At 39.7% G+C, this 26,303-nt stretch overlaps 1 protein-coding gene across 3 annotated transcripts in view; it reads left to right on the top strand.

Annotated features, from left to right (window-relative positions):
- The window catches only part of dnah9 (dynein, axonemal, heavy chain 9), a 527,557-nt gene that overhangs the window by 297,344 nt on the left and 203,910 nt on the right, over nucleotides 1-26,303 (top strand). For 2 of the 3 annotated variants that reach the window (XM_059948782.1, XM_059948781.1), the window contains 3 exons: nucleotides 14,774-15,034; nucleotides 16,638-17,063; nucleotides 18,482-18,601. In XM_059948782.1, coding sequence (XP_059804765.1) covers nucleotides 14,774-15,034; nucleotides 16,638-17,063; nucleotides 18,482-18,601 — 807 coding nt within the window. Of the gene's footprint in view, nucleotides 1-14,773; nucleotides 15,035-16,637; nucleotides 17,064-18,481; nucleotides 18,602-21,791; nucleotides 21,807-26,303 lie in introns of those variants that run through there. The other variant, XM_059948783.1, reaches the window with a different exon arrangement.

Here is a 26,303-nt window from a genome sequence, read left to right as displayed (position 1 = left end):
ATAGTGCAATCAGGGACCCTTTAATCAGTTTGGCTCAATATATTCAGACACACCTGCTGCTACTGCTGGTGTGTTCAAAACTTCTGGTAAGCTTAGTTTCATTTTATTGAAGAGTACAAAACTTGTGCAGACATTTCAATGTAGTTCATATGGAGTTACCTTCTACTGGAAGAGAGTTTAAAATCAAGAAAACTTCTATTTTCTCAGGTTGATGTGAAATCCTGAAGGATTATCTTGAAAAGGAGCAAGAGAGTTATCTCCAATTCCCTAACTTGCAGTTATTCCTCTTCTATCATCACATAAACTGATGATTATCACACTACTATATGGGAGCTTTCTGCGTACAAATTAGCTCTCACGATTCCTATATTACAAACAGTGATTGCACTTCAGAGTAATTTAATTGGTTGTAAGGGACCAGAATGTCCTTTGGCCATGAAAAACTAAAATGTATATGCACATCTTGTTTTGCTTAAGAAATCCTGTGTGTGTGAGAGATCTAAACTTTTTTCTGTCTATACTGCTTACCTCATAGCCTGAGGAAATAGTTGCATAGGTGGTTTCTGAGCAGAAAAGTTACTCATACCATCAAGAGCAGAGTGAAATGCAATCTATGTCCTAAAGGGAAAAGAGACCTTGATCCAATTCCCTGAAGTGTTTTGTTAAACCCTGGATTTCTCTATTTTGGTTTTTGCTATTTATTAGGTTTCCTATTGCACATTATATTGAAATGACAATGAGAAATTTGTATAGCATCTTTAACATAATAAAATGTCCCAAGTATCATTTATAAAGCAAAGGAAGAAGATTTTGAATCCAATAATTACAGCCTGTGTATGATTGCACTAATAAGAGTGCACAGGATCAGTCTGTGTTACCTTATCATTAACATGCTACTTAAAATTCTGTTGTATCTAATTATAACATGAGCTTCAGACAAGATACTACAACAAATTATGAAGTAGAAGTGATGTACATAGAGAGCCAAGAGTGATGTAGATGAAACAGGTTAGAACAAAACAGAACAGAATGAGGTCATTCAATTAATTCCTGTGAACTACTTTTCCTCACGAATCTGCCTTTTTTTTCCATTCAAGAACTGATCTAATTCTCCCATTCGTTTCCATCACAACTGCAACTAGTTCAGTACAGGTTATATTAACATGCTGTGAAAACATTATTTTTCAATCTGGCTGCTGCCGATCCCCGAACAATTAACTTAACTCTGTGTTGACCATCCTGCCACTGGAAATGGCATCTCTTTATATATTTTATTGACTCATCATCTTAAACATGTTATCAAATCTATCCTGAATCTCCACTCTTCTTGTGAACATAATTCCAGATTTTCATTTATCTCCAGCTAATGAAATTTCCAGCCTTCATTCTGGCAAATTTCTCTGCACCCGGGCTTTGAAATACTTGAAATACTCCTCAGTATGCTGTGGAGCCTCTTGTAATCTTTGAACATGAAAGCAAGGCTCTTTTTTTTTCTTAACAGCCACAGATCTTATAATAGTCACAGACTTATATATGTTACCTCCTCTGGTCTCTGTGTCTTCACCTAATTGGACTAATGTGTCTGTATAATTGTTCTTCATTCTTCATACCAAATCAAACTGTTTCACACTCCTCTGTTAAATTTTATCTGCTATTTTACCAACCTCTGTGTATCTCTTACGTCTGTCAGTCCACAACATTGTGCCGAACTATTTTTATTTATTTATTCAGGTGCAGTGTGGGATGATTCCTTCGGCCCTTTGAGCAGTGCTGGCCAGTAACCACCGATTTAATCCTAGCCTAATTGTGGGACAATTTACAATGATCAATTAACCTACCAACCAGTACCTCTTTCCACTATGGGAGGAAACCCAAGCACCCAGAGGAAACCCGAGCAGTCACGGGGAGACATACAAGTTCCTTGCAGGCAATGCTGAGAATTGAACCTGGGTTGCTGGTACTGTAAAGTGTTGGGCTAACCACTACGCTACAGAGATTTGATTATCACAATAATAAAATGCCTGACTAAACTAATCTCTTATGCCTACCTACATAATGTCCTAGTCATCCATTTCCTGAACATTTATATATCGGTATTAGAGCCTCTTGAATGCCTTTATTGTATTTGCCTCCAGCACCACCCAGGCAGCAAGTTCAAAACTTGCTCTTTGAACTTACTCCCCATAACTTTAAATGTATGCCTTTTGATATTAGACATTTGAACCCTGGGAAAAAAGATACCGGCTCTCCACTGTATTTACATTTCTCATAGTCTTATAAAACTTTTATCACATCTTCTTTCAGCCTCTGCTGTTCCATTGACAATAGACAATAGACAATAGGTGCAGAAGTAGACCATTCGGCCCCTCGAGTCTGCACCGCCATTCTGAGATCATGGCTGATCATTCACTATCAATACCCAGTCCCTGCCTTGTCCCCATATCCCTTGATTCCCCTATCCATCAGATATCTATCCAGCTCCTTCTTGAAAGCATCCAGAGAATTGGCCTCCACCGTCTTCCGAGGCAGTGCATTCCACACCTCCACAACTCTCTGGGAGAAGAAGCTCTTCCTCAACTCTGTTTTAAATAACTGACCTCTTATTCTCAATCCATGCCCTCTGGTACTGGACTCTCCCAACATCTGGAACATATTTCCTGCCTCAATCATATCAAATCCTTTAATTATCTTAAACGGTTCAATCAGATCCCCTCTCAATCTCCTCAATTCCAGCGTGTACAAGCCCAATCTCTCCAATCTCTCTGCGTAAGACAGCCCTGCCATCCCAGGAATCAACCTAGTGAATCTACGCTGCACTTCCTCAATTGCCAGAATGTCCTTCCTTAAACCTGGAGACCAAAACTGTACACAATATTCCAGGTGTGGTCTCACCAGGGCCCTGTACAAATGCAAAAGAACATCCTTGCTCTTGTATTCAATTCCCCTTGTAACAAAGGCCAACATTCCATTTGCCCTCTTCACTGCCTGTTGCACTTGATCATTCACCTTCATTGACTGGTGAACTAGGACTCCTAGGTCTCTTTGCATTTCTCCCTTACCTAACTCGACACCGTTCAGACAATACTCTGCCCTCTTGTTCCAGCTTCCAAAGTGGATAACTTCACATTTATTCACATTGAATGACATCTGCCAAGTATCTGCCCACTCACTCAGCCTATCCAAGTCTCCCTGTATTCTCCTAACGTCCTCTTCGCATGTCACACTGCCACCCAGTTTAGTATCGTCAGCAAACTTGCTGATATAGTTTTCAATGCCCTCATCCAAATCATTGACATAAATTGTAAAGAGCTGTGGTCCCAATACAGAGCCTGTGGTACCCCACTAGTCACCTCCAGCCAGTCTGAGAAACACCCATTCACTGCTACCCTTTGCTTTCTATCTGCCAACCAGTTTTCTATCCATGTTGAAACCCTGCCCCCAATGCCATGAGCTCTGATTTTACTCACCAATCTCCTATGTGGCACCTTATCGAATGCCTTCTGAAAATCTAGGTACACAACATCTACTGGCTTACCCTCGTCTAACATCCTTGTTACACCCTCAAAAAACTCCAACAGATTAGTCAAGCATGATTTGCCCTTGGTAAATCCATGCTGGCTCGGCCTAATCCTATTTCTGCCATCTAGATGTGCCACTATTTCGTCCTTAATAATGGACTCAAGCATCTTCCCCACGACTGACGTTAGGCTAACGATAGTTCTCCGTTTTCTCCTTCCCTCCCTTCTTGAAAAGTGGGACAACATTAGCCACTCTCCAATCTTCAGGAACTGATCCTGAATCTAAGGAACATTGGAAAATGATTACCAATGCATCCGCAATTTCCTGAGCCACCTCTTTTAGAACCCTCGGATGCAGACCATCTGGACCCGGGGATTTATTAGCCTTCAGTCTTACCAGTCTACTCATCATAGTTTCTTTCCTAATGTCAATCTGTCTCAATTCCTCTGATATCTTATGACCCTGGCCCATCCATACATCTGGGAGATTGCTTGTGTCCTCCCTGGTGAAGACAGATCTAAAGTATGCATTAAATTCTGTTGCCATTTCCCTGTTTCCCATAACAATTTCTCCCAATTCATTCTTCAAGGGGCCAACATTGTTCTTAACTATCTTCTTTCTCTTCACATAGCTAAAAAAGCTTTTGCTATCCCCTTTTATATTCCTGGCTAGACTGAGCTCATACCTGATTTTTTCTCTCCGTATTGCTTTTTTAGTTAAGATCTGCTGTTCCTTAAAACTTTCCCAATCATCTGTATTTCCACTCATCTTAGCCCTGTCATACTTCTTTTTCTTTAATGCTATACAATCTCTGACTTCCTTTGTCAACCACTGTGGCCCCTTCCCCCTCTTTGAATCCTTCCTTCTCATTGGAATGAACTGTATTTGCATCTTTTGTATTATGCCCAAGAATATCTGCCACTGCTGATCCACTGTCTTTCCTGCCAGGGCATCCGCCCATTTAACTTTGGCCAGCTCTTCCCTCATGGCTCCGTAGTCTCCTTTATTTAATTGCAACACTGACACCTCTGATCTGCCCTTATCCATCTCAAATTGTAGATAAAAACTTATCATGTTATGATCACTACTTCCTAATGGCTCCTTTGCTTCAAGATCACTTATCAATTCCTGTGCATTACACATCACCAAGTCCAAAATAGCCTCGTTCCTGGTTGGCTCAAGCACAAGCTGTTCCAAAAATACATCCCTTAGACACTCCACAAACTCCCTATCCTGGGGTCCAGCACCTACCTGATTCTCCCAGTCCACCTGCATGTTGAAATCTCCCATAACGACTGCATTACCTTTAGCACATGCCAATGTTAACTCCCTAATCAACTTGTACCCAATATCCACGCTACTGTTTGGGGGCCTGTACACAACACCCATTAGGGTCTTTTTACCCTTACTGTTCCTCAGCTCAATCCACACAGACTCTACTTCCCCTGTTCCCAAGTCACCTCTTGCTAAGGACTGAATCTCATTCCTCACCAACAGGGCCACCCCACCCCCTCTTCCCATATTTCTGTCTCTACGATAGCACGTATACCCTGGTACACTCAATTCCCAGGCCTGATCCCCTTGCAGCCATGTCTCCGTTATCCCAACAATATCGTAGTTCCCCATTTTCATCTGAGCTTCAAGCTCATCTGTCTTATTTCTGACACTACGCGCATTCAAGTATAGAATTCTTAGCCCATTCCTCCTCTCTTTGCTTAAAACACTGTCTACTGTACCTAACCCAGCTCCTTGAACTTCCATCGGGCAAATTGCACCCTGAATTTTGATGACCTTCTCAAGATCACCCAAACCTTGTACACATTTAACCCCATGCACCTTCTGACCAACCCTCTGGATCTGGATCCCTGCCCCCTGCACATCTAGTTTAAACCCCCCCCCCCGAGCAGCACTGGCAAATATTCCTGCAAGAATGTTAGTATCCCTCTGGTTCAGATGTAGACCATCCCTTCGAAACAGATCCCAATGTCCCTGGAACAAAGACCAATTATCCAAAAACATGAACCCTTCCTTCCTGCACCATGCTCTCAGCCTCGTATTAATGTGCATAATCATTCTATTCTTCGCCTCACTCGCACGTGGCACAGGTAGCAATCCCAAGATTGTCACCCTGGAGGTCCTGCCTTTCAGCTTCACTCCTAACTCCCTGAACTCTCTAAGCAGGACCCCCTCACTCACCTTACCTACATCATTGGTCCCTACATGGACCACTACATCTGGGTTCATGCCCTCACTCTCAAGAATAGCCTGCACCCGATCTGAGATGTCCCAGACCCTGGCACCAGGGAGGCAACATACCATCCGAGACTCCCGATCTGCCCCACAAAATCTCCTATCTGCCCCCCTAACTATAGAGTCCCCTAAAACTATCGCTCTCTTCTCTTCCCTCCTCCCCTTTCTAGTTGAGGGTTCAACCTCTGTGCCAGAGGCAGGACCACTACAACTCATTCCTGGTAGGTCATCCCCATCAACAGTATCCAGTACGGTATACTTATTGTTAATGGGAATGGCCGCAGGGGTGCTCTGCTCTCTCTGCCTGCTCCCCCTGCCTCTCTGGACCGTCACCCATCTGCCTACTTCTTGGTTTTTTGGTGTGACTACCTTCTGATAACTCCTATCTATCTCTGCCTCCACCTCCCGAATGATCCGTAGTTCATCCAGCTCCTGCTCCAACTCCCTAACTTGGTCTGATAGGAGCTGCAGCTGGACGCACCTTTTACAGGTGTGGTCATCAGGGACAACTGTGTTGACCCTGACCTCCCACATACTGCATACGGAGCACACCACTGCTCTGACTGTCTCCCCCATACCTGAACTGGATTAATAGAATGTCTAAAAAGCACCTAGCGACCTTACCTTCTTCCCCTCAGCGAGCAATCACACAAGCTTACCGAAGTCCCCTTACGCCGAAGCCCACTTAGCCAAAGCCCAGGACTCTGCTTCCACGGACTCCGCTGCCCGCTCTGAAAAGAAGTCCTGCCTTTTAAAGTGGGCGCTCGACGCTGACGTCACTCGCGCCTGCGCAGTTCCCCCTCCTCCACAGGTATTGACCAGGTAGGCTTAAATCCTACCTACACGGTCGAATTCTCTGAGCTCCCAGCTGAATCACAAGCTGTAACTTCCTCCCGATTCAAATGAATCAAATGAAATGAAATGAAACTTGGAAACAGCCCAAGTTTGCTCAGCCTCTCGTTGCATGCCATCAATCCCAGCAGCAAACTGGTAAACCTCTTTACATCTCCTCCAAAGCCTCAACATCCTTATTCTCATGGAAAACCAAAACTGATTGCAATTTTCCAGATGTAGCCTAACAAGTGTTTAGTAAAACTGTAATGTAATTTCCCAACTTATAAAGGCAAGTATGCAATACAGTATGCCGCCTTTTCCATCCAGTCAACCTGTCAGCCGCTTGCAGTTAGATGTGGGCTTGGACTCCAAGAGCTCTCTGCATATCCATTAACAGTATCCTGTCTCTTTATAAAGTTTGTTCTACCAAGGTACAACACTTCACATTTGGCTGGGTTTAACTCTATCAGCCATTTCTGCACCTAAAACTGCAACTGACTCAGTAGATTCTGATTCTGCATTGTGAGTCTTGTATTCTACCCAGACACAAGCAATTTTCATATCATCTAGAAACTTACTAACCCAACCATCTATCATCACAAGCAACAGAAGTCCCAATACAGATCCCTGTGGAACACCAATAGTCACAGATCTCCAGATGAAGTAAGTCCCATCAACCACTATCCTGTTACTTCTATGGGAAACATAATTCTGAATCCAAAGGTCCGATTCATCATGGACCCCCTCTCAACATTCTAGATAGCCATTAAAATCCTGCAGACAACATTCACAGCTCTACCTCATCAATCACCTTTATCACCTGATTGATTGATTTAATCAAATTAATAAGGCATGATGTGCCCCACACAAAGCTGTGCCCACTGATTGCTACATTTCTGAAATTTGTCTTTTCAGCTAGGCATCAAGATTAGCCATTAATGTATAACAACAGAATGTGAAGATCCTAACAATGTTTAACAGCATGCTTCCTGTCTGTTGAAAAGCAAACCTCACGTCCACTCTTGTTTTCTGTCCCTTAGCCAGCTTGTGTCCCTCTGATACTTCGGCATGGGATCTGTGAGTGAATTTTCCAAATTACATTCTGGGCTTCTCACAAGGAATCCATTATCTTATCATTTTCAGCCGTTTTTTTTTTTACCTTTCATCCAATGACTTAAGAAATTTGTATGAATCTTTTGCTATCTGTTTAATAAACCTTCGATTAGATATCCATTGATTAGTAATTAATGTTGAAGTAGATTTTGCTAGCAGCATTATGCCGATGATTGAAATGCTAATTTGGGGAATGTACATTCAATTAATTTTTTCTAAAGGCAGAAGATCTTTTTTTTAAAAAAAAGGAAGATAGCAGTAAGAATCATCACTTCCATATAAAAAAACTGAGAAAAGTTGACATTGTTAATTAAACAGCTCTGTTGAATCTTTTGACAATTATTTCCTTATGTTTATGGTTATCCACTATAGTTGTTTGAAAATCTAACACATAATTTCTGCAGTTTCTTGAACACACCAGTGCCCTAGTTCTCATTCTCCTTTGACATCGGTTCAATTTCTGCTGCCAAGTCATGGCTATATTTCATTAGGAGTTTGAAGAGATTTGGTTTGTCAACAAAAGCACTCCAGAACTTCTGCAACTATACCATGGAGAGCATTCCGACTGGCTGCATCACCGTCTGGTATGGGGGAAGCAACTGCACTAGATCAAAATAAGTTGTAGAAACTAGTCAGCTCTATCATGGGTACCAGCCTCCATTATATCCAAGACATCTTCAAGGAGTGGTGCCTTAGGAAAGTGGATCCAACATTAAGGATCCCCACCACCCAGGATATACCCTCTTCACATTGTTACTGTCGGGAAGGTGGGGGGGGGGGGTACAGAAGCCTGAAGGCACACTCAGCAATTCAGGAACAGCTTTTTCCCCTCTGACATCTGATTTCTAAATGGACATTAAACCCATGAACACTACCTCTCTACTTTTTTATTTGATTTTTTTCCACTATTTAACTTTTTAATGGATATATATATATACTGAATATAACCCAGATTTTTTCTAAATTTATTTATTATGTATCTCAATGTACTGCTGCCGGAAAGTTAACAAATTTCCCGACATATCCCGGTGATATTAAACCTGATTCTGATTCAGATTCTGCCTGTAAGGAGTTTGTATGTTTTCCTGCATGGGTTTTCCTCTGAGTGCTCTGATTTCCTCCCACAGTCCAAGACGTGCCAGTTGGTAGATTAATTGATCATTGTAAATTGCCCTTTGATTTGGCTAGGATTAAATTGGGGGTTTACTGGGCAGCGTGGCTTGAAGGGTTGGAAAGACCTATTCCACACTGTATGTCAATCAATACAATTAAAAAAAAACACTTTACTCACTGACTAGTTTAACACTGTCCAATTAATTAAAGTTCATTCCACTACTATCAACAGTCAGTCGCTTCACTGTTTGTAGAGCATGGCTGCAAAGTATACTACCAACAAAATGCATTGCAGCAAGTTGCCAGGGCTTCTTTAAGAACAGTCTGTAAAGCCATGATCTCTACAAGCTTTCCACCATTGTGGCCTGGGAATATATCATTGCTCCATCTTCGCCATTGGAACCACCTGTATACAAGATGACTATATTGGTTCAAGAAGCTGACCACCATGGACAGATGTTAAATACTGAACACAAAGTACACTGCGGATGCTGTGGTCAAATCAAGATGTACAAACAAGCTGGATGATCTCAGCAGGTTGGGCAGCATCCATTGAAAGAAGCAGTCAATGTTTCGGGTCGAGACCCTTCATCAGGACTAAAGAAGGAGGGGGCAAGGGCCCTATAAAGAAGGTGGGGGAAGCGTGGAAAACCAATCAGAGGAAAGATCAAGGGGTGGGGGAGGAGAAACAGGGAGGGGATAGGCAGGAGAGGTGAAGAAGGGGTAAGGGGAAAGCACTATGGGTAGTAGAAGAAGGCAGAGTCATGAGAGGTGATTGGCAGCTGGAAGAGGAGACAGAGTAGAGGTGGGATGGGAGAGGGAGGGAATTCTGGAAGTTGGAGAATTCGATGTTCATACCAAGGGGCTAGAGACTACTGGCCTGTTAGCTGTGTCTTCATTTCATGTGTGATTAAAACAAAAGTCAGAGATTGTTGGATTAGACTGGATCGATCAGTCTGAAGAACCAGCGGCTGCACAGATGCAGATTCCTATTGACTCCTGTGTTGTAATCTTTATAGTTCCAAATTTAGAGTGAAAATTATGGAAAGTATCAGGAATACACATTTGGCAAAATCATTGAACTCATAGGTGTGATTAAGATGATGTATAACAGTTAATATTTGGCAGTGGGTGTGCTTATTAAAAAGACATTTTCTTAAAATTGGTGCCTCAGAAAAAGATTTTGGTTGTTTCCATGGTAACATCTCTGTAACGCTAGGAAAGGGGAGCTGAGGGTAAAAGAAAGCTATTGAAATATGAAAATGAAAGGTGAAAGAGATAAGAAGAAATTAAATGAACTAAGTAGTGGTAATTTGGGAGAACAAAAAATGTATGACATGCCTAATCATTCAAGTTTATGTCTTGATTATATTTTCACTTCTTTTGCAGCTGAATCTTTCATGGGAAGAATGTTACACAAATTATTTTTAAAGGGACAACACAAAACAGTGTTGGATAAGTCCATCTGAAAAAGAATGAGGCAACATAAATCATTGTTGTGTGGCACTGGGATGCAGATTCCCTTTGCAAAAAAACAATGCTTCCATGACCTTGTATGTGCCTTGTAATTAAAAAAAAAATTACATGTTACATTTCTTATTTTATGTATGTAGCAGTGAACTAAAAGAATCAAAATGTGTTTGTTCCTATTGTTTCTAATTTTCATTTCAGTAGCCCTGAAAACCCTTGTAGATCTGTAGTTAAGTTCCTATGCTGAGAGCATAAGAACATGATATTGCGATGTAGATAGATATCAGTTGAGTTATATCACTCAATTATTCATCATCTTGTATGACCTTCAACTTTGACATACTTTGATTTATGCAAAAATGCCTGTCAGATGGTTGATGTTGCCCTAGTAATTCAATCACACGTTGCATGTTTTTTTTAAAGTGTTGTGGGAATTAATTGTGGCATAAAATCGATCATTAAATGTAATCTGTATTTTACAATGTGCATGGTGTACAATGAAACCATTTGCTCCATGGTTCTATGCACATAGTTTCCATACACCAGAAACCCTGTGGCACACAGAGGTGATGTCATTCATGTTTAATGCCATTCCTCTCAAATTGGTCTACACGTAGCCATCAAGGAGACAGTGTGAATCATGTACAGTAAAGTTGACCTTTACAGTACAAAGCACCCATACAGATGCTATGCCACCACATATGTCTTTGTCAGGATGTTTGTATAAGGTCTTGATAGTATAGGTAATTATAATGAAGAACAGATTTGAGGATTATTGAGGGAATGTCATTTGAGCCTCTTGGGGGTTGTGAGTATGCTATTCTCTTTAAGAATCTTCATTGGACAAGCTAGCTGGCAGTCTTATTATTATTCCAGGCAGGTCATGAAACCTGCCAGTAATTTGCACCATCACTTTGAGAAGTCGCAACTTTCCATTAACTAGTTTAATTTGCTTTCTGTGCCACAAATGACTCTCGGATTTATATGTAGTCAATATGCAGAATGTCAAAGAGATCACCAGCCATGCTGCTAATGAGTATAGATACGTGCATGAGGTGGACAGTGTTAAACCTTTTCTAATGGCAACTGGACAAGCTGGCATGCGTGCCCATGCACCACTGTGTTAGCAGATGTTTCCTTACATAAGCGGATGACCACATATGCCTGTGCTTTGAAAGAAAGCTTGTATTAGTCAGATGAACTTCCTGAACTACCATAGTGCACATTTCGATGCTTATATTTTGATGGTCCTAATGCAGGCAACTGGCAAATGCTGGTAGGTACATGGCCAGCAACAAGGGCTGTTTCTGTGCTCTGCATTTCTGTGATTCTAAAGAATGAATACATGTGTGAAAGTCTGGAAACAAATATGAAGTGAGGACATATACTATTGAAATCAAGTACATTATGTGTTAATTTCTGTTTGTAATAAAAACATATTTTGGGATAGCTGTTAACGACAGTACACCTGAAGTACAGCAATCACAGTGAGTAAATTGTTTATGCATTAAACATGTTGAATTATTTGAATGAAGTAAGTTTTATGAAACGATAAAGGGAAATGTAGAACAAGATGATTGAATTATAAGAAAGCCAACTGAAACAGCATTGAGTTTAGAATTTTTGTTACTTATTATTAGAGCAGAAGAAGTCCCTTCTACATTTGGTTTGGAAACGGGATTTAGTTAACTAGGTTAAACCCAACAGTGGATATGTTTGCTGTTGCTTTGTTACTCAGAATCAGAATGAACAATAAATACTGCTTCCTTCCCCAAGTGATAGCAGGATTCAGCTGATAGCTTAAAAACATTGGTTGGTGCAACTAAATGGGGTCAAGCAGCTGCCAGGTCACCAGTGCTTATATCGGACTTAACTTGTGTTTTTTAATGGAGTCTGGAAGTCCACCTGTGGCGCTGGCTTAAGGCAGTAGCAGCATCTTCTGCCACGGCTCCCGTGTTCTGGCTGTCCCCACGCAGTGTTGGTGGACTCCCTGTCGAGAGCATTGGCCTCTGCAGATTTCTACAGGTTCCCAAGCTCCCAGGCTGGGAAATATGCCTGCTCAGCCCCTGCCAAAATAAACAATGCAAGTTCAGTAGCCCCAGTGAAATCAAAGAGAAGAAATAGTTGTTGAGAGAATAGTAAGTAATGCTGTTTATTTCATTTGATTCCCAATTTCAAAGTAAATTTTATTATCAAAGTACATATATGCCACCATACACAACCCTGAGTTTCATTTTCCTGTAGGCATACTCAGCAAATCTATAAAATAGTAACTATAATAGGATCAGTGAAAGATCAACTAGAGTGCAGAAGGCAGTAAACTGTGAAAATGCAAATGTAAATACGTTTGTAAATAACAATAAAAAGCAAGAACATGAGACAACAAGATAAAGAGTCCTTAAAGTGAGATCTTTGGTAGTGGGAACATCTCAATGTGGGACAAGTGAGCGTATTGTAGTTATCCCCTTTTATTCAAGAGCCTGATAGTTGAAGGGTAGTGACTGTTCTTGAACCTGCTGGTGTAAGTCCTGATACTCTTGCACCTTCTACCTGCATGCAGCAGTGAGAAAAGAACAAGGCCTGGGTGGTGGGAATGTCTGATAATGGATGCTGCATTTCTATGACAGTGTTTCATGTAGATTTGCTCAGTGGTTGGGAGAGCTTTGCCTGTGATGTACTGTGCTGAATCCACTCACTACCTGTTGTAGGATTTTCTGTTCAAAAGCATTGGTGTTTCCATATTAGGCCATGATGCCACCAGTCAAAACATTGTCCACTACATATCAATAGAGGTATAATTCGCATAATCCAAAAACATTCAGGTCTTCCAGTGTTCTTAATATTTATAACTTTTAAACATATTTTAGGTTGGTATTTTCATTTATTTCTTCCAAGTTTTTGACTGCTTGTGAGTCACAAATATCCAATTTCAGTAGGACATAGAAGCTGGCTGCCTTTGTGGGACTTGATGATATATTTTGTGTTCAGGTCAGTTATATTCTGATAAAACAGTTGGGTTTGACAGTGGTCAAGTGGCAGTATGCCAGCCCATCCCAATGGCTTTATTTAGGTCAAGATAATTTGTTTAGTAATGCCAGGTGTATTCTCTGTTCTTAAAATCATTAAGAATGACATGTTTAAGATTGTTCTATTTATGATGATGGTTGTGTTGCCTGTGTTAGAGCTGCAATAGTCTAGATTTCTGAATTAGATTTTAATTATATAATTGAGCTGTTGTCTATTCAGAAGCAACTATGTGGGTGACAAGCAAGTGGTCATCCATTGCCTGGATCCGCTCCTTTACAGAGCCCATTTCTGGGTGCTGCTGGACCATTTGATTTTTGGATGGAAAACTGAGGTTGTTCATGAATAGAATTGAGCCAGTGGTTAGGGTTTGGTGAGAAAGAGTAGGGATGTCATGTTGAAGTTCTGCAAGATTTTGGATAGACTGCACTTGAAGGATTGCGTACAGTTCTGGCTGCCACAGTACAGGAAGAATGTGGTAGCGAAAGGTAGGAAAAGATCCGCTATATAGTTGCTTGCCATGCAGAGTTACAATAAGGAGATGTTACATAGTCTTGGGTCATTCTTGCTAGAGAGAAATGGGCTGAGAGGTGAGCTTTTGGAGGTTCAGATTTTGAAGGGCATAGACATCATAGATATTAAGAATCATTTTCCCAGAGTAGAGGTGTCTAGAACGGTTTTACAGTTAGAGGGGGGAAATTTAACGAAAATCAGAGGGTTAGGTTTTTCTAAGTAGTGCATGCTGAATATTTGGAATGAACTGCTAGAGATGGTAGTGAAGTCATAAGCTATTGCAATGTTTAAATGGCATTTGGACAGGTACTTGGATAGGGAAGGCAGACAGAGATATGGGCCTAACATTTGCAAGTAGATTAGTATAGACAAGCATCATGGTCGGCCATAAGGGCACATTTCTGGGCTGTTCCTTGCTGTAATTTGATGATTTTGAGTCAGTGGATGGATTGGTAAAAGTGAATTGGTAGCAGATTGAACGTGATACGAAGTTCAGTAGTCATATATTTCAACAGTTTTGATTTTGAAAGAAGCAGATTACAGACTGACTGTTGGAATAATTAACAGGAGGAAATAGGTGGTATATTGTTTGACAGATTAAGAGCAATGTGGAACAAATGAATTTACTAGTAGAATATAATGGCAGATTTGAAGAAGATGTACAATTAAAGAACTGCAAATCATTTAGAAACCATTGGATTTATATTGCAGTGAGGGTGAGAGGGGAAGGACATTTTAGTGGTAATGAACTCCAATTGCAAAGTAATTTTAGTGAGAAAAGTGCAGTTACATTTTCATGAATATTGATAGATGCTGAAAACGAGTGTCAAAACTTTAGATATTGCAAGGAGATGAAAGTAGGATGAATGTAAATGGGTGTTTAATGATTGAGGGGCCTGTATAATTGTACTTAATTATCTTCATTTCCACCAAATAGGTGGATGATCTCAAAGCTAAACTGGCTGCTCAAGAAGTTGAGTTAAAGCAGAAGAATGAAGATGCTGACAAGCTGATTGAAGTCGTTGGGGTTGAAACAGAGAAAGTAAGCAAAGAAAAAGCCATTGCAGATGAGGAAGAACAAAAGGTTGCTGTCATTGCTCAAGAAGTTACCCGGACACAGAAAGACTGTGAAGAAGATTTGGCAAAAGCCGAGCCTGCTCTTTTAGCAGCTCAGGCTGCCCTTAATACTCTGAATAAGGTAAGAGGTTAAAATATTTCAAAAGAAAGGTGGTTTGAAGTTTTTCAGTGGTTGTAGAAAATAGTCTCTAGGGATATCTCAGCATCATGAGCAGGAAAAAGGACAGCAATTCAATGAAGAGAGTCATTAGCTTTGAGGACCAAGTGACTTTGAACGAGCTGTGTCCAAATTTTTCTCTTCCTTTAGTCGAAATAAAAAGTCTCTCTCATTGTCTAGGTAGAGGGCCAGGAGAGATTCTGTACTTCGTCAATCTTTTCCCTCATATGCAATATTATTTTGTGCAAAGACTGTTTCTGTGCACCGCAGCAGAATGCATGGATCTCCAATTGTAAAACAAATTAAGGACATTTTACAGCACTAAAAAAATAAGTTCAATTCTATCAAGTACAGATGGGCATTTTATGACATTTGCATTTTAAGTGTTGTATAAATGTCAGAATTGTTCAAAAAGGCTATAATCTTTTTTACTGCATGTGCATCGTAAAACTTTCTTTGTGTTATGTTCGGTATCTACAACAAAATTGTAGTTGTAACACATACAGATGATATTTTTTCGATCTTGATATAATCAGCTGCCATCAGATTAGAGGTATAGTATTTTCCCAATTAGTCTTGTTCATTTTATTTTGTTATTTTTCCTTTGAAATGGAATAACATCTTCTTACATCATGTTAAATAATGTAATAGTAAATTGTATGTTTTGTAAATTTGATTTATGTATTTCTTCTACTGGATGATAAAGAAACAGCCTTTTGTCCTAGCAAGGGAATAAAGTATCTGCGACAATCTTGTGTAATCTGGTAAAAAGCCATTGACCTGAAACATTACTTTTTGTTTGTCATACCTGATCTGCTCGAGTGCCCAGTATTTTTTGTTTTTGTTTCTGATTATCTGCATCTGTGGTATTTTGCTTTTGGATTTTGTTTGATGTTGTTTTTGCATAATCAACTGATTTAAAGTTCTAACTGATCCCATTAACATTTCTTGTGGAAGGACTGATAGTGTAATCGTAAATAGTCATGAGAAAAGATTAGTGCTGTTTGTAAACCATTTAGAATGAGGAAGAATAAAATAGAATTGAACCATTTCTCTGTGGAGTAAGAGTTCAGAATTGACCAACCAAAAAAATTTGAAATCTGTGGTTAAGTTAATATCATTCTACCCAAATTTCATGCAACTTCTTTGTCTAATTTGCAATTCCACAACACTTCTCATTTGTCCCCAAATATTCATGTGTTGTCCTAATATTCATGCAACAATATTGCTTGAAAAGAATTTCCAATACATTAACCTAGGTCAATTATGCAAGCATTGTCACAAGCTTGCATACTAACCATTTGATTTGTTTGACCTTGATACAATCAGCAGCCATTAGGCACACTGGGACTTCAGCAATTTCAGAGTTTACAAGCAGTTCGGGTTTGGGTTACCACTAGAGGGTTTCATTGCACTGTCTTTTTATGAACTCATATTATGTAAAATTCAACCGAAATTCCAGACTTCAAAGCAACCCGTTTCAGATTGATAATAATTGGACTCTATTAGTGCTTCAATACAAAACAAAAATCCATTCTGATTTATCTGTAACCTCATTTTCTTCCAGAATAATCTGACTGAGCTGAAGTCGTTTGGTTCTCCCCCCTCTGCAGTGACTAATGTCACAGCTGCTGTGCTGGTTCTTACAGCAGTCAAAGGCAAGATACCCAAAGACCGTAGCTGGAAGGCAGCAAAGGTGATGATGGCAAAGGTGGATGCTTTCCTCGAGACTCTGATCACCTTCAATAAGGAAAACATCCATGAGAGCTGCCTTAAAGCTATTCAGCCATACTTGCAGGATCCTGAATTCAACCCAGAATTTATTGCATCCAAATCTCTAGCCGCTGCTGGTCTTTGCTCCTGGGTTGTCAACATTGTGAGGTTTTATGAGGTCTATTGTGATGTTGAGCCTAAACGTCAAGCCTTAAATAAAGCCAATGCAGAATTAGCTGCTGCCCAGGAGAAGCTGACAGTCATAAAAGCCAAGATAAATGTAAGTATGGCATGGTTTACATTTATTATAGTACCTTGTGCAAAGTTACTAACAGATAGAAACATCAGGGTACCTAATTGTATAGAAGTTTCATATAAAAGCTATATAAAACTTAAATTATATTCTAAAGATTAATAAAATTCTGTTGAAGATCTCTGCACCTTACAATGCTTGTGCCAACATTCAGAATGATCACATTTTGTACCTTTGGGATAACGTACTAGAACTTACTGCCAGAGGATGGACAGGCTGCATTTACTGCTGCCTGTATTTTATTGCTACCTGTGCTAGTACATTTTGTGTTATTGGAACTTGCTGCCACCTATACAGTTTTGAAGATGATTACAGATCCAAGCTTATTGCTTTCCAATCCTAAATAGCATAGCTCAGTGCAACAGTAAGGTTTTGTGCAATGTAACACCATCAAATGGAGACAAAAACAAACATTGCCCATGAAACAATCTTTGAGTCTCAGCCTGCTCTTGAACTTATTGAGTACTCTGCGTGTCTGAATATTCCTGATATTTGATTATCATTCACACTTAAATATTTCAGACTTTCATTACATTCAATATCTGTTTGAAAACAATTACATTTTTGACAAATTCAAATAAAGGCAAGATTATATAAATGCACTTAAATCATTACAATGTGTTTTAAATTTGTAAACTAGCTAATTGTTGCCCTTGTTTCTTGTTGTCAATCCCCCCCCCCCCCCCAATGAAACAAGTATACTGTTTGTTGTTCTGTCAATCTTAAGAAGAAGTTCAGATAACAAATACCACTCTCTGGGGAATTACTGCAAGTTTGGAATCCAATATCATGTGGTGGTCAGGTCATTGCTAGCTACAACTGCTCAAAAAGTTCAGGACATCTGCATTCAAATTCGAATCACAAACCTGTTGAAGTGTTGAGAAATACCTGCTCGTACGTTGAAAGAAGTTCTGGCCCACTGCTTTAAATGAAAATCTTTAATAATACATTACTCTGTGAAACACATGTTAAGTGTTAGGTATTTAAAACATCTCACAAATTGCACTATTGTTCATGCTATCAAGCCCATTCAATTTATGACATGATTAATTAATGCATCACCAAAAAAGGCCATTCTGCCCTTCATGTGTTCAGCTGCTGTTAATTCTTCCTCTTATTATATTGAAAGGGAAAAGGAAATAACACAGAGCAAGGTAAAGGGCAGAAAATGATATTAAAATTAGTTCAGTTATTCGATTTAAAATGTAATTGAACAAAGTAATGAAGTTGTATGAGGGATATTCGACAAGGTGAGGGTGAGTTTCTATGAACTGCAACAGAAGATTGAGAAAATAAATAATAAGCAGCTTTTTTTTACCAATGCTAAATTCCATTTTTGTAGTGATCTAATGTTGATCAATATTCATTTTCTTGTTCTTTATTAGCAACTGAATGAAAATCTAGACAAACTAACAGCAAAATTTGAACAGGCCACTTCAGATAAACTGAAATGTCAACAGGAGGCTGAATCGACTGCACGGACCATCGGTCTGGCTAACCGACTGGTGAGGTTCCTTACATTCAACCATTTATGCAATCTTGGGGTGTCATTAACTGAGCATTAACCACAATAGGTGCTGAGCAACATTTTTCGAGAGGGATTACATGGAGTGCGATATTTTTGCCATAATATTTCAGGAATCCATTTGACACAATTCCTGCCCTCATTGAGTTTCTACTAGAGAGAAATATAGCTAATCGGTATAGAGCTCTGTGAATGCAAAATAGAACATGATCAGAATTCTGCTAACTGAAGTAAAATCATATATGTGAGGAGAAAGCGGAGGCCATTTACACAATATTATGAATGAGTTTTTAAGCAACATCAGTTTAAAACCTGAGGATACCTTAAAATTTCAAATTACATTTTGTCAAATGTCGTAATGTTGAAGAGTTGATGTGTGACAGCCATCTCACTGAATTTCTGAAGTATAACATGCCTACAGTAACTTGTCCACATTACTTTTGTGAATTAATGTTGTAGGCTTTATAAAATATCTTTCTGACAAAAATAAGCTACTGATCAGACTATTAATTAAATTTCGTGTTGTTGCCTTGAAGGTGTTTTCAGGATTGATACATTTTAAATTGATTCTATATGAGAACTTCCTGTGTGGACAATTTCCTAAGCAAAATGAATGGAATAAGTATGTTGTGATGTTAAGCATGGAGATTCTAATCAAAGCACAAATTAGAAACCAGAAGGAAATGTAGTTTCATGCTCTAACTCACAGAAATAATCAATTTTGACTAAAATCAGAAATTGACAAGAAATTAGTAATCACTCATACTTTTCCGGGTACGTTCTTAAATGGTGTTATTCTAAGCATTATCTATCCAACTAATTCTCACATCATTAACATAATTACATTTGCAGAGAAGGGAACTAAAATTAAAATGAAATTACCAGTAATGGGAGTTACATACACTAAAATTTCTGAAATAAGTATATGTGAAGAAAGTACCCTGTTGTTGTGGCTTTTATCTAATATATATCTGAAAATCATTCATAGAACAAGGATGCTATTAATGATACAAGATTAATAGAAATTATTAAAATTAAAAAGGATAGGTTTTATGGAGGTTGTAAGATGATGAAGGGAGGCCTCAGGCTCTTGGAGTGGAGGGAAGGAGAGATGGGATAAGCGTGGTTTGGTGCAAGTGACACCAGATGGTACATGCTAGCGTGTAGGTTTGGACTTTGTACCCAGATATATTTTAAGGAAGGTGTAGTTGAAAGCTCAGCAACATCAGAATGATTTGTAGACAATGTGGTCAGACCTAGATACTAGAGGACATTTTCATGTTTCTTTTTTTGGCTAATTTCATGGCCAAGAAGGGTGTTCAACTTATTATGATGTGCTTCAGTCTGAACAAGAAAACCTGAATGATGATTAAAAAGGTGAGAAAAGAGTTAAGAATTTGGGGCAAAAGTAGGTAATGCCCTTTTGCAGAATTCAATGAAGGTAATAGTTTACTGTAGAGAACTGACTGTGGAATAAACATTGATGTCCTAATGAAGAGTCTCTACCTGAACCGTCGACTGTGCTTCTTCCTGTAAATGCTGCCTGGCCTGCAGCGTTCCACCAGCATTTTGTGTGTGTTGCTTGAATTTCCAGTATCTGCAGCTTTCCTGATGTTTGTGTTGATGTTTAGAGAGCTGATTATTATCAGCACCTTAGAGACTGGACCCATGTCTTTGGCTAATATCTGCATTAGAATGTCAAGGAAGGTAAAATAGGGCCAAGGAACGGAACAGAAATGCAGCAAACACAACCTGCAAATACGTACTTTTAACTATCTACAAGTACAAGGTCTATTGAAGTAGCTCACCTAGGAACCCATCAGAATTTCTCCCAGGCCTGCAGCCTCTGCTGCTGAGGATAAGCTGTGCTACCACCTGGAAGTTCTCCAATTCAATTACTATTCTGATGTGGAAATATGTTGCTGCACCTTTTTCATTGCTGGAGTATCACATAGAACTAGTGACCTTGCAGCACATAGGAAATGCCTTCACAGTATGGGTTATGTTAGATCCAGCTGATGGTGTACATAAAAGTGTTTAATTTGTGATGGACAATATATGCTTCTTTGCAGTGACTCTACTTCCAATGAAGGCATGTTTGTTAAAAAGTGAAAAATGCACTTTATGGCAAGTCCATTTTCAAAAAACAAGTTGAAAATTGTTCTTGAACATGGTGCTGCTCCTGGGACTTGTTATATGCATAATGCTGCTTCAATTAGATGCCCTGATTGGAATACAGAATAAAAAATTTGAAATCATTATTTTAAGCTGTGCCAGTTTCTCCATAATAGTCAGTTCACTTTTATAACAAACACTTGATTTGTGCACCAACAAGCTCTCTGAACAATGGACTTAATGGGGAACTTGTTACATCACAAGAGTTGATTGATGATCAGCGCATTTTGAATCAATGCTGATCTAAAGCTCTGACTCATCTTTGCTTTCTTAAAGTTTGTGTGCTATTCCATCACGTATGTGGAAGATTCTAAGCTCCACATTTGGAAGCTTTCAGAGAGCATGGTTGAACGCCATCTCCAGCCACTTTCACCATTTATTTCCTTACATACCTTCCCTTCTGTCCTGAGTCTCTTGCCCTTATCAGCAAAAAGTAAACTTATATAAACTTTACAAAGACAACTCAGGGACTGCAGATTAATTTTGATTCACCCCTGTCACTCTGATATGTTGGTGATGTCTCTTGGTAATATGGTGATAGTCAAGCACAGTTTTGGAGGCTATCTTTATTTTTTCTCTCCCTCAGGCACAGACTTAAAGTCGTCGTTTCCTGGAACTTCTGAGCATTCCAGGCTCTCAATCATTATTGCAAGTGAATGTCATAAGCTGACTCCCTTGGGCAAGCATGTCTAAAATACTTGGTACTTGCACACCACATGTAGCACTTTGACAGTCATAACCGTATTCAATGGTGTCAGAAAGTCAGCAGTGAACCTGAAAAGTTACTAATTCAGTTCGAATTGGACAACTTCTTCCACATGGTTGATTTTGATACTTGTACTTTTGTTTCTTTTGGATGAACTTCAACACATTTCTGCATTCTTCCCTTTTCTCAATTATTTCCATTGGCATTATGTCATGTGTGGCACAGTGCATCATCCTTCCACTGCTGCGTACTCCACAGTTGCACAACTATATACTAAGACTTATTAGTGTTAACCGTTTGACTGGTAAGTGGTGCTGTTGGTAATTCAGCACAGCAAGGTTTTTCTCATGACCTGTTTGCTGTGCCTCAGACATTTGAATTCAAATGAGTGCATCTGTATGCTTCTTTGAGCTCCAACTGCTCATATTGTTTTGATAGTCTGACCTCAAAAATGGGTTCTGGTGAAGAAGTCCACACTAGAACATTAAGGTGAGAACAGTAAGACAGCGGCACATTCAATTACAGCATCCTCCACGAGGTCAACCAAAGGTGTCCTTTTTAAATGTCATTTAACGATCACAAGACCCTGCTCGACATTAAGAACTCAAAAGTGCCACAGGTCTACCTCATCAGCGAGTTGCTCGTTGGCAGAGAAACTAAAGGAGTCAGACTTAGTGGGAATTGTGCAGCTGTCTGTGTCAGAGAGGTAATGTCGCCTGTTTATAGCCACCCAGCAGAGAGGTGTCAGAGTTAATGCTCTCCACTGCAGGTGATGTGGCGTGGTGACCAAGCTTGAATTGGTGCTGCCTCTCCAGTGTTCAACTGGCAGAAGACAAGCTGTATTGTGTTCAACTGCTGATTTCTTCAACATTCATGGAGTCTTGGACTATATTTTTTATGTAACTACGTTTTACTGATATCTTATATGTGCTTGTTGTCTTATATGTGCTATATGTGCTTTGCGATGTGTGTGACTGTTGGTACTGTATTTTGTACCCTGGAGTAATGCTGTTTTGTTTGGTTATGTTCATTGGTATTCATGTATGGTTGAATGATAATTAAATGAACTATGAACCAATGAGTATACATTTGGTCATTTCTGGGCAAATATCACAGTAGATGTAACATGATAGATTGTGATTTAAATAAACTGCTTAGTTGCCAGTTCAAGTTAGACAGTAGTGAGGCTTTTGTGGTTTGGATGAATGGGGAGGTGTCTAGTATTGATGGTAGACAGGGAATTTTGACATTTCAATATAAATATGGAGCTTTTAAAGTACCGGAAATGACACTTAAAGATGATAGGTGTGGACCAGAGGATAGGAGCCCACCTCTTTTATATCACTCTCTATCAGGTCTGAAATATCTAAATCATGGAATGTTGAAGTTAGTTACCAGTCTTGTCCTTCTCTCAATCAAGTTTCTGTAATAGCTGTAACATGATAGCTCCATATACTAATACAGGCTCTGTTCATCTTCCTCATGGTAATACTCCACTCATTTACATAAATATACTTGGGATCGTCAGGCCTACTATGTTTGTTAATTCAGTCTTGGCCCTCCTACAGAAATACAAGAGAGAGCTGGAGAACAAGCTTGGGTAGAGTAGCGCACGGCAGGTGTGGAGAGGCATGAAGAACATCACTGTCTTCGATCAGCCTGGCTGTGGAGCTTCAGAATGCAGCCATGAGTGGGCTAATGAGTTAAAGCAGTTCTTCAATAGCTTTGACAATTATCCTCCTGTTCACATCCCCCTCAGCACACCAATCCAGGTGCCGAGGTACCCAATTCTCACTCAGCACCAACTCCTTCCTCCTTCTGCTCCCCCTCCAGTTCAACACATTGATGAATGACACAGGTTTCCACTGTCTACATCCTGTCCTTGCCTTGCACACCTCATATACCAACTATCTTCACCTCCTCCAGACCCCTCCACCAACTCCCCAGTCATCATGGACTCACCTTCTGTACTGAGCAAGTGAGGGGGGCTCTGGGGAAACTCAGACATGGCAAAGCATTAGGACTGGATGATGTGAACCCCAGAGTGTGCTGAGCAGCTGTGTGGAATTCCTCAGCACATTTCAAACTGAGTCTCAGACTGGAAAGGACTCTGACTGTGTCAAAAACATCATGAGTGGTCCCAGTACCCAGGAAGAACCTACTGGAAATCTTGAATGACTACTGCCCTGTAGCCCTGACTTCACATATCATGAAGACACTAGTGAGGCTGGTTTTGGCTCACCTTCGATCCCTGGTCAGATCAAGTTTGCGTGGCTTCAGAGCTGTGTGTCAGACATGTCTATAAGCAGCACTGGGGCCTCACAGTGGACTGTATTACCTTGTATACCTTGGGCTTTAGATACAGCACTTAAATCATGTCATCTGCCAAACTTTTCTGACTCAGCAATAGTTGGGTGTATAAAGGGAGGATGAGAGGATAAACACAGGGCCCTGGTGGAGGACTTTGTCGAATGGTGCAAGCTGAATCATCTGCAGCTCAACATCAGTAAGACAAAGGAGGTAAACTAAGTGGACTTTCGGAAAACTAAGCCTGCACAACATTCTGTTGCTATTGATGGTGAGGACATGGATCTGGTGAGAACCTACAAGTACCTGGAGGTGCACCTTGATGACAGACTGGAGTGGAGCACCAACACTGAGGCTATTTACAAGAAGAGCCAGAGTTTCCTCCTCTTCCTGAGGATACTGAGGTCCTTTTGGAGTATGCAGTACTCTCCCTCACAAGTTCTACCGATATGTTGTCGCCAGTACAATCTTATATGCGATGATGTGCCGGGGCAATGGCAACAACACAGGTGATGCCTACAGGCTCAAAAAACTGATTAGAAAGGCTGGCTCTGTGATAGGAGTCAGACTGGACGCACTGGCGGTTGTGGTAGAACAAAAGATCCTATGAAAAATGCTGGCAATTCTGGGCAATGTTTCTCACCCTCTGCATGCCACCTTCGCTGAACAAGGGAGCATTTTTAGTAATAGACTTAAGACAACTGTGCTGCTCCATAGAGTGCTATATGAAGTCATTCTTGTCCTCGACCTTTAGGCTCTATGAGTCAACCTATAGTGATGACCCCTTCCTGTTGGACTGCTTGAGGTAACTTATGTTTTATTGTTTCTTACTTCTCTTCTAATATTTGTATATCTGTGCACGGCAGTGCTACTGTGACACTATAATTTCCTTTGGATCAATGAAGTATCTATCTACCTATCCTTCCTTCCTTCCTTCCTTCCTCTACTTTCCCTACTTTCTCCTTACACCCACCATTTGCTCTGGTTTCTGATCCCCCTGCCACACTAGTTTAAATCCTGATGAGTAACACTGGTAGACCTCCCTGCAGGAATACTGGAGCTCCTCTAGTTGAGGTGGATGCTGGCCTTCCTGTCTACGTCTTACCTGTCCTGGAATAAGTTCTGTCAGTTCCCTCAAATCAAATTCGGTGCATGGTCCTCCATGCTGAAATGTTTCCTGCAACTTTAAGGCCCTCATAAATGAGTCTGGTGAGAGCCTTTGCCTCAAGAGAATAATGACCATCACACAATAATTTTTTATTCATATGCAGCAAAAAACTGATTCTTCTCCTTTCCAAGAGGTCACTGTTGCAGAATGTATGATTCAAACACTTTCTTAGTACAGCTGCAAGCACTTTGATAAGTTTGATATTGAATAAGATTCATATTGCTGAAGGTTCTGAATTACATCGACTTAATCGAGGTCTGACTAGAATTCTCAAGTACTCTTTCGATACTGACAAAATTCATATTAATAAACCAATAAACATTGAGGATTATTAAATTATATAATCACCGGTCGGTCAGCACAAAAATTACTGGGATAATTTCATTAAATTTCAAAAGATAAGCAAATTTTGGAAATAGTTTTTAAATGGACTACAGTGAATGTTAGCAACCTACCAAGGAACTGAAACGTGCAATTTAGGCTAAATTCAATTACCATCATAATTTTTTATTGCTGAGTTACAAATGAATGATGAATAAATTAGGTTTCATTTTGCTCACAAGTATTATGATATTATCCTGTTTTTAATTTGTATAATGTTTCATGTTGTGAGTCAAGCATCTGGAACAGAGATCCAGTATATGTTAAGGCCAGATTAGCAGTAAGGTAACAGAACATGTTCAATGAGAAAAAGAATATTAATATTGAAAAAGCTCAACATGTATGAAACTTTGTTCTGTGAAGCAATGTCTATCTCCCACCACTGGCAAAAAACTGAAGGTTTGTTTAATTAATAATCTGTGCCGTTAATTTGCAAAATGAGGAGAATAAATATTATTATTACACACAAAGAATCCTCTGTTGCAAATGAAGGTTGGAACTGATTAGTCTCTATTACTCAGCACATTTGTATGTTTATAACTGTACTAATGCTCCCCTAGTCTGTACTGAACACTGCTTGTTTATACATGTAGAGCTCTTGACTTTTAAGTATAGTTTTTTTGTACTAAGTACTAATGGAGACCAAAAAAAAAGGAGAAACTATCCAACCCCCCCCCCCCCCAACTACCCACATCACACCTCTTACTCTGACCAGACCATTAAGGTTAATTAGTGCAAATTAATTGCACAGATTATTAATCAAACAAATTTTAAACAAACATTGCTATCAAAATGTTCTATAACAATATATACATTTTATAATGATAATTAAATGTTTTTGTTTAACATTTTAATATTTTAAAAATCTCATATACAATCTGTATAGATATGCATTCATTTACCATTTGGCTATGAAGCACTTTAGGAAGCCCTAAATTTTGGTAA

The sequence above is a fragment of the Hypanus sabinus genome, chromosome 23 (assembly GCF_030144855.1).
Source record: "Hypanus sabinus isolate sHypSab1 chromosome 23, sHypSab1.hap1, whole genome shotgun sequence".
NCBI lineage: Eukaryota > Metazoa > Chordata > Chondrichthyes > Myliobatiformes > Dasyatidae > Hypanus > Hypanus sabinus.
This window is presented reverse-complemented; position numbering and strand designations above follow the sequence as displayed.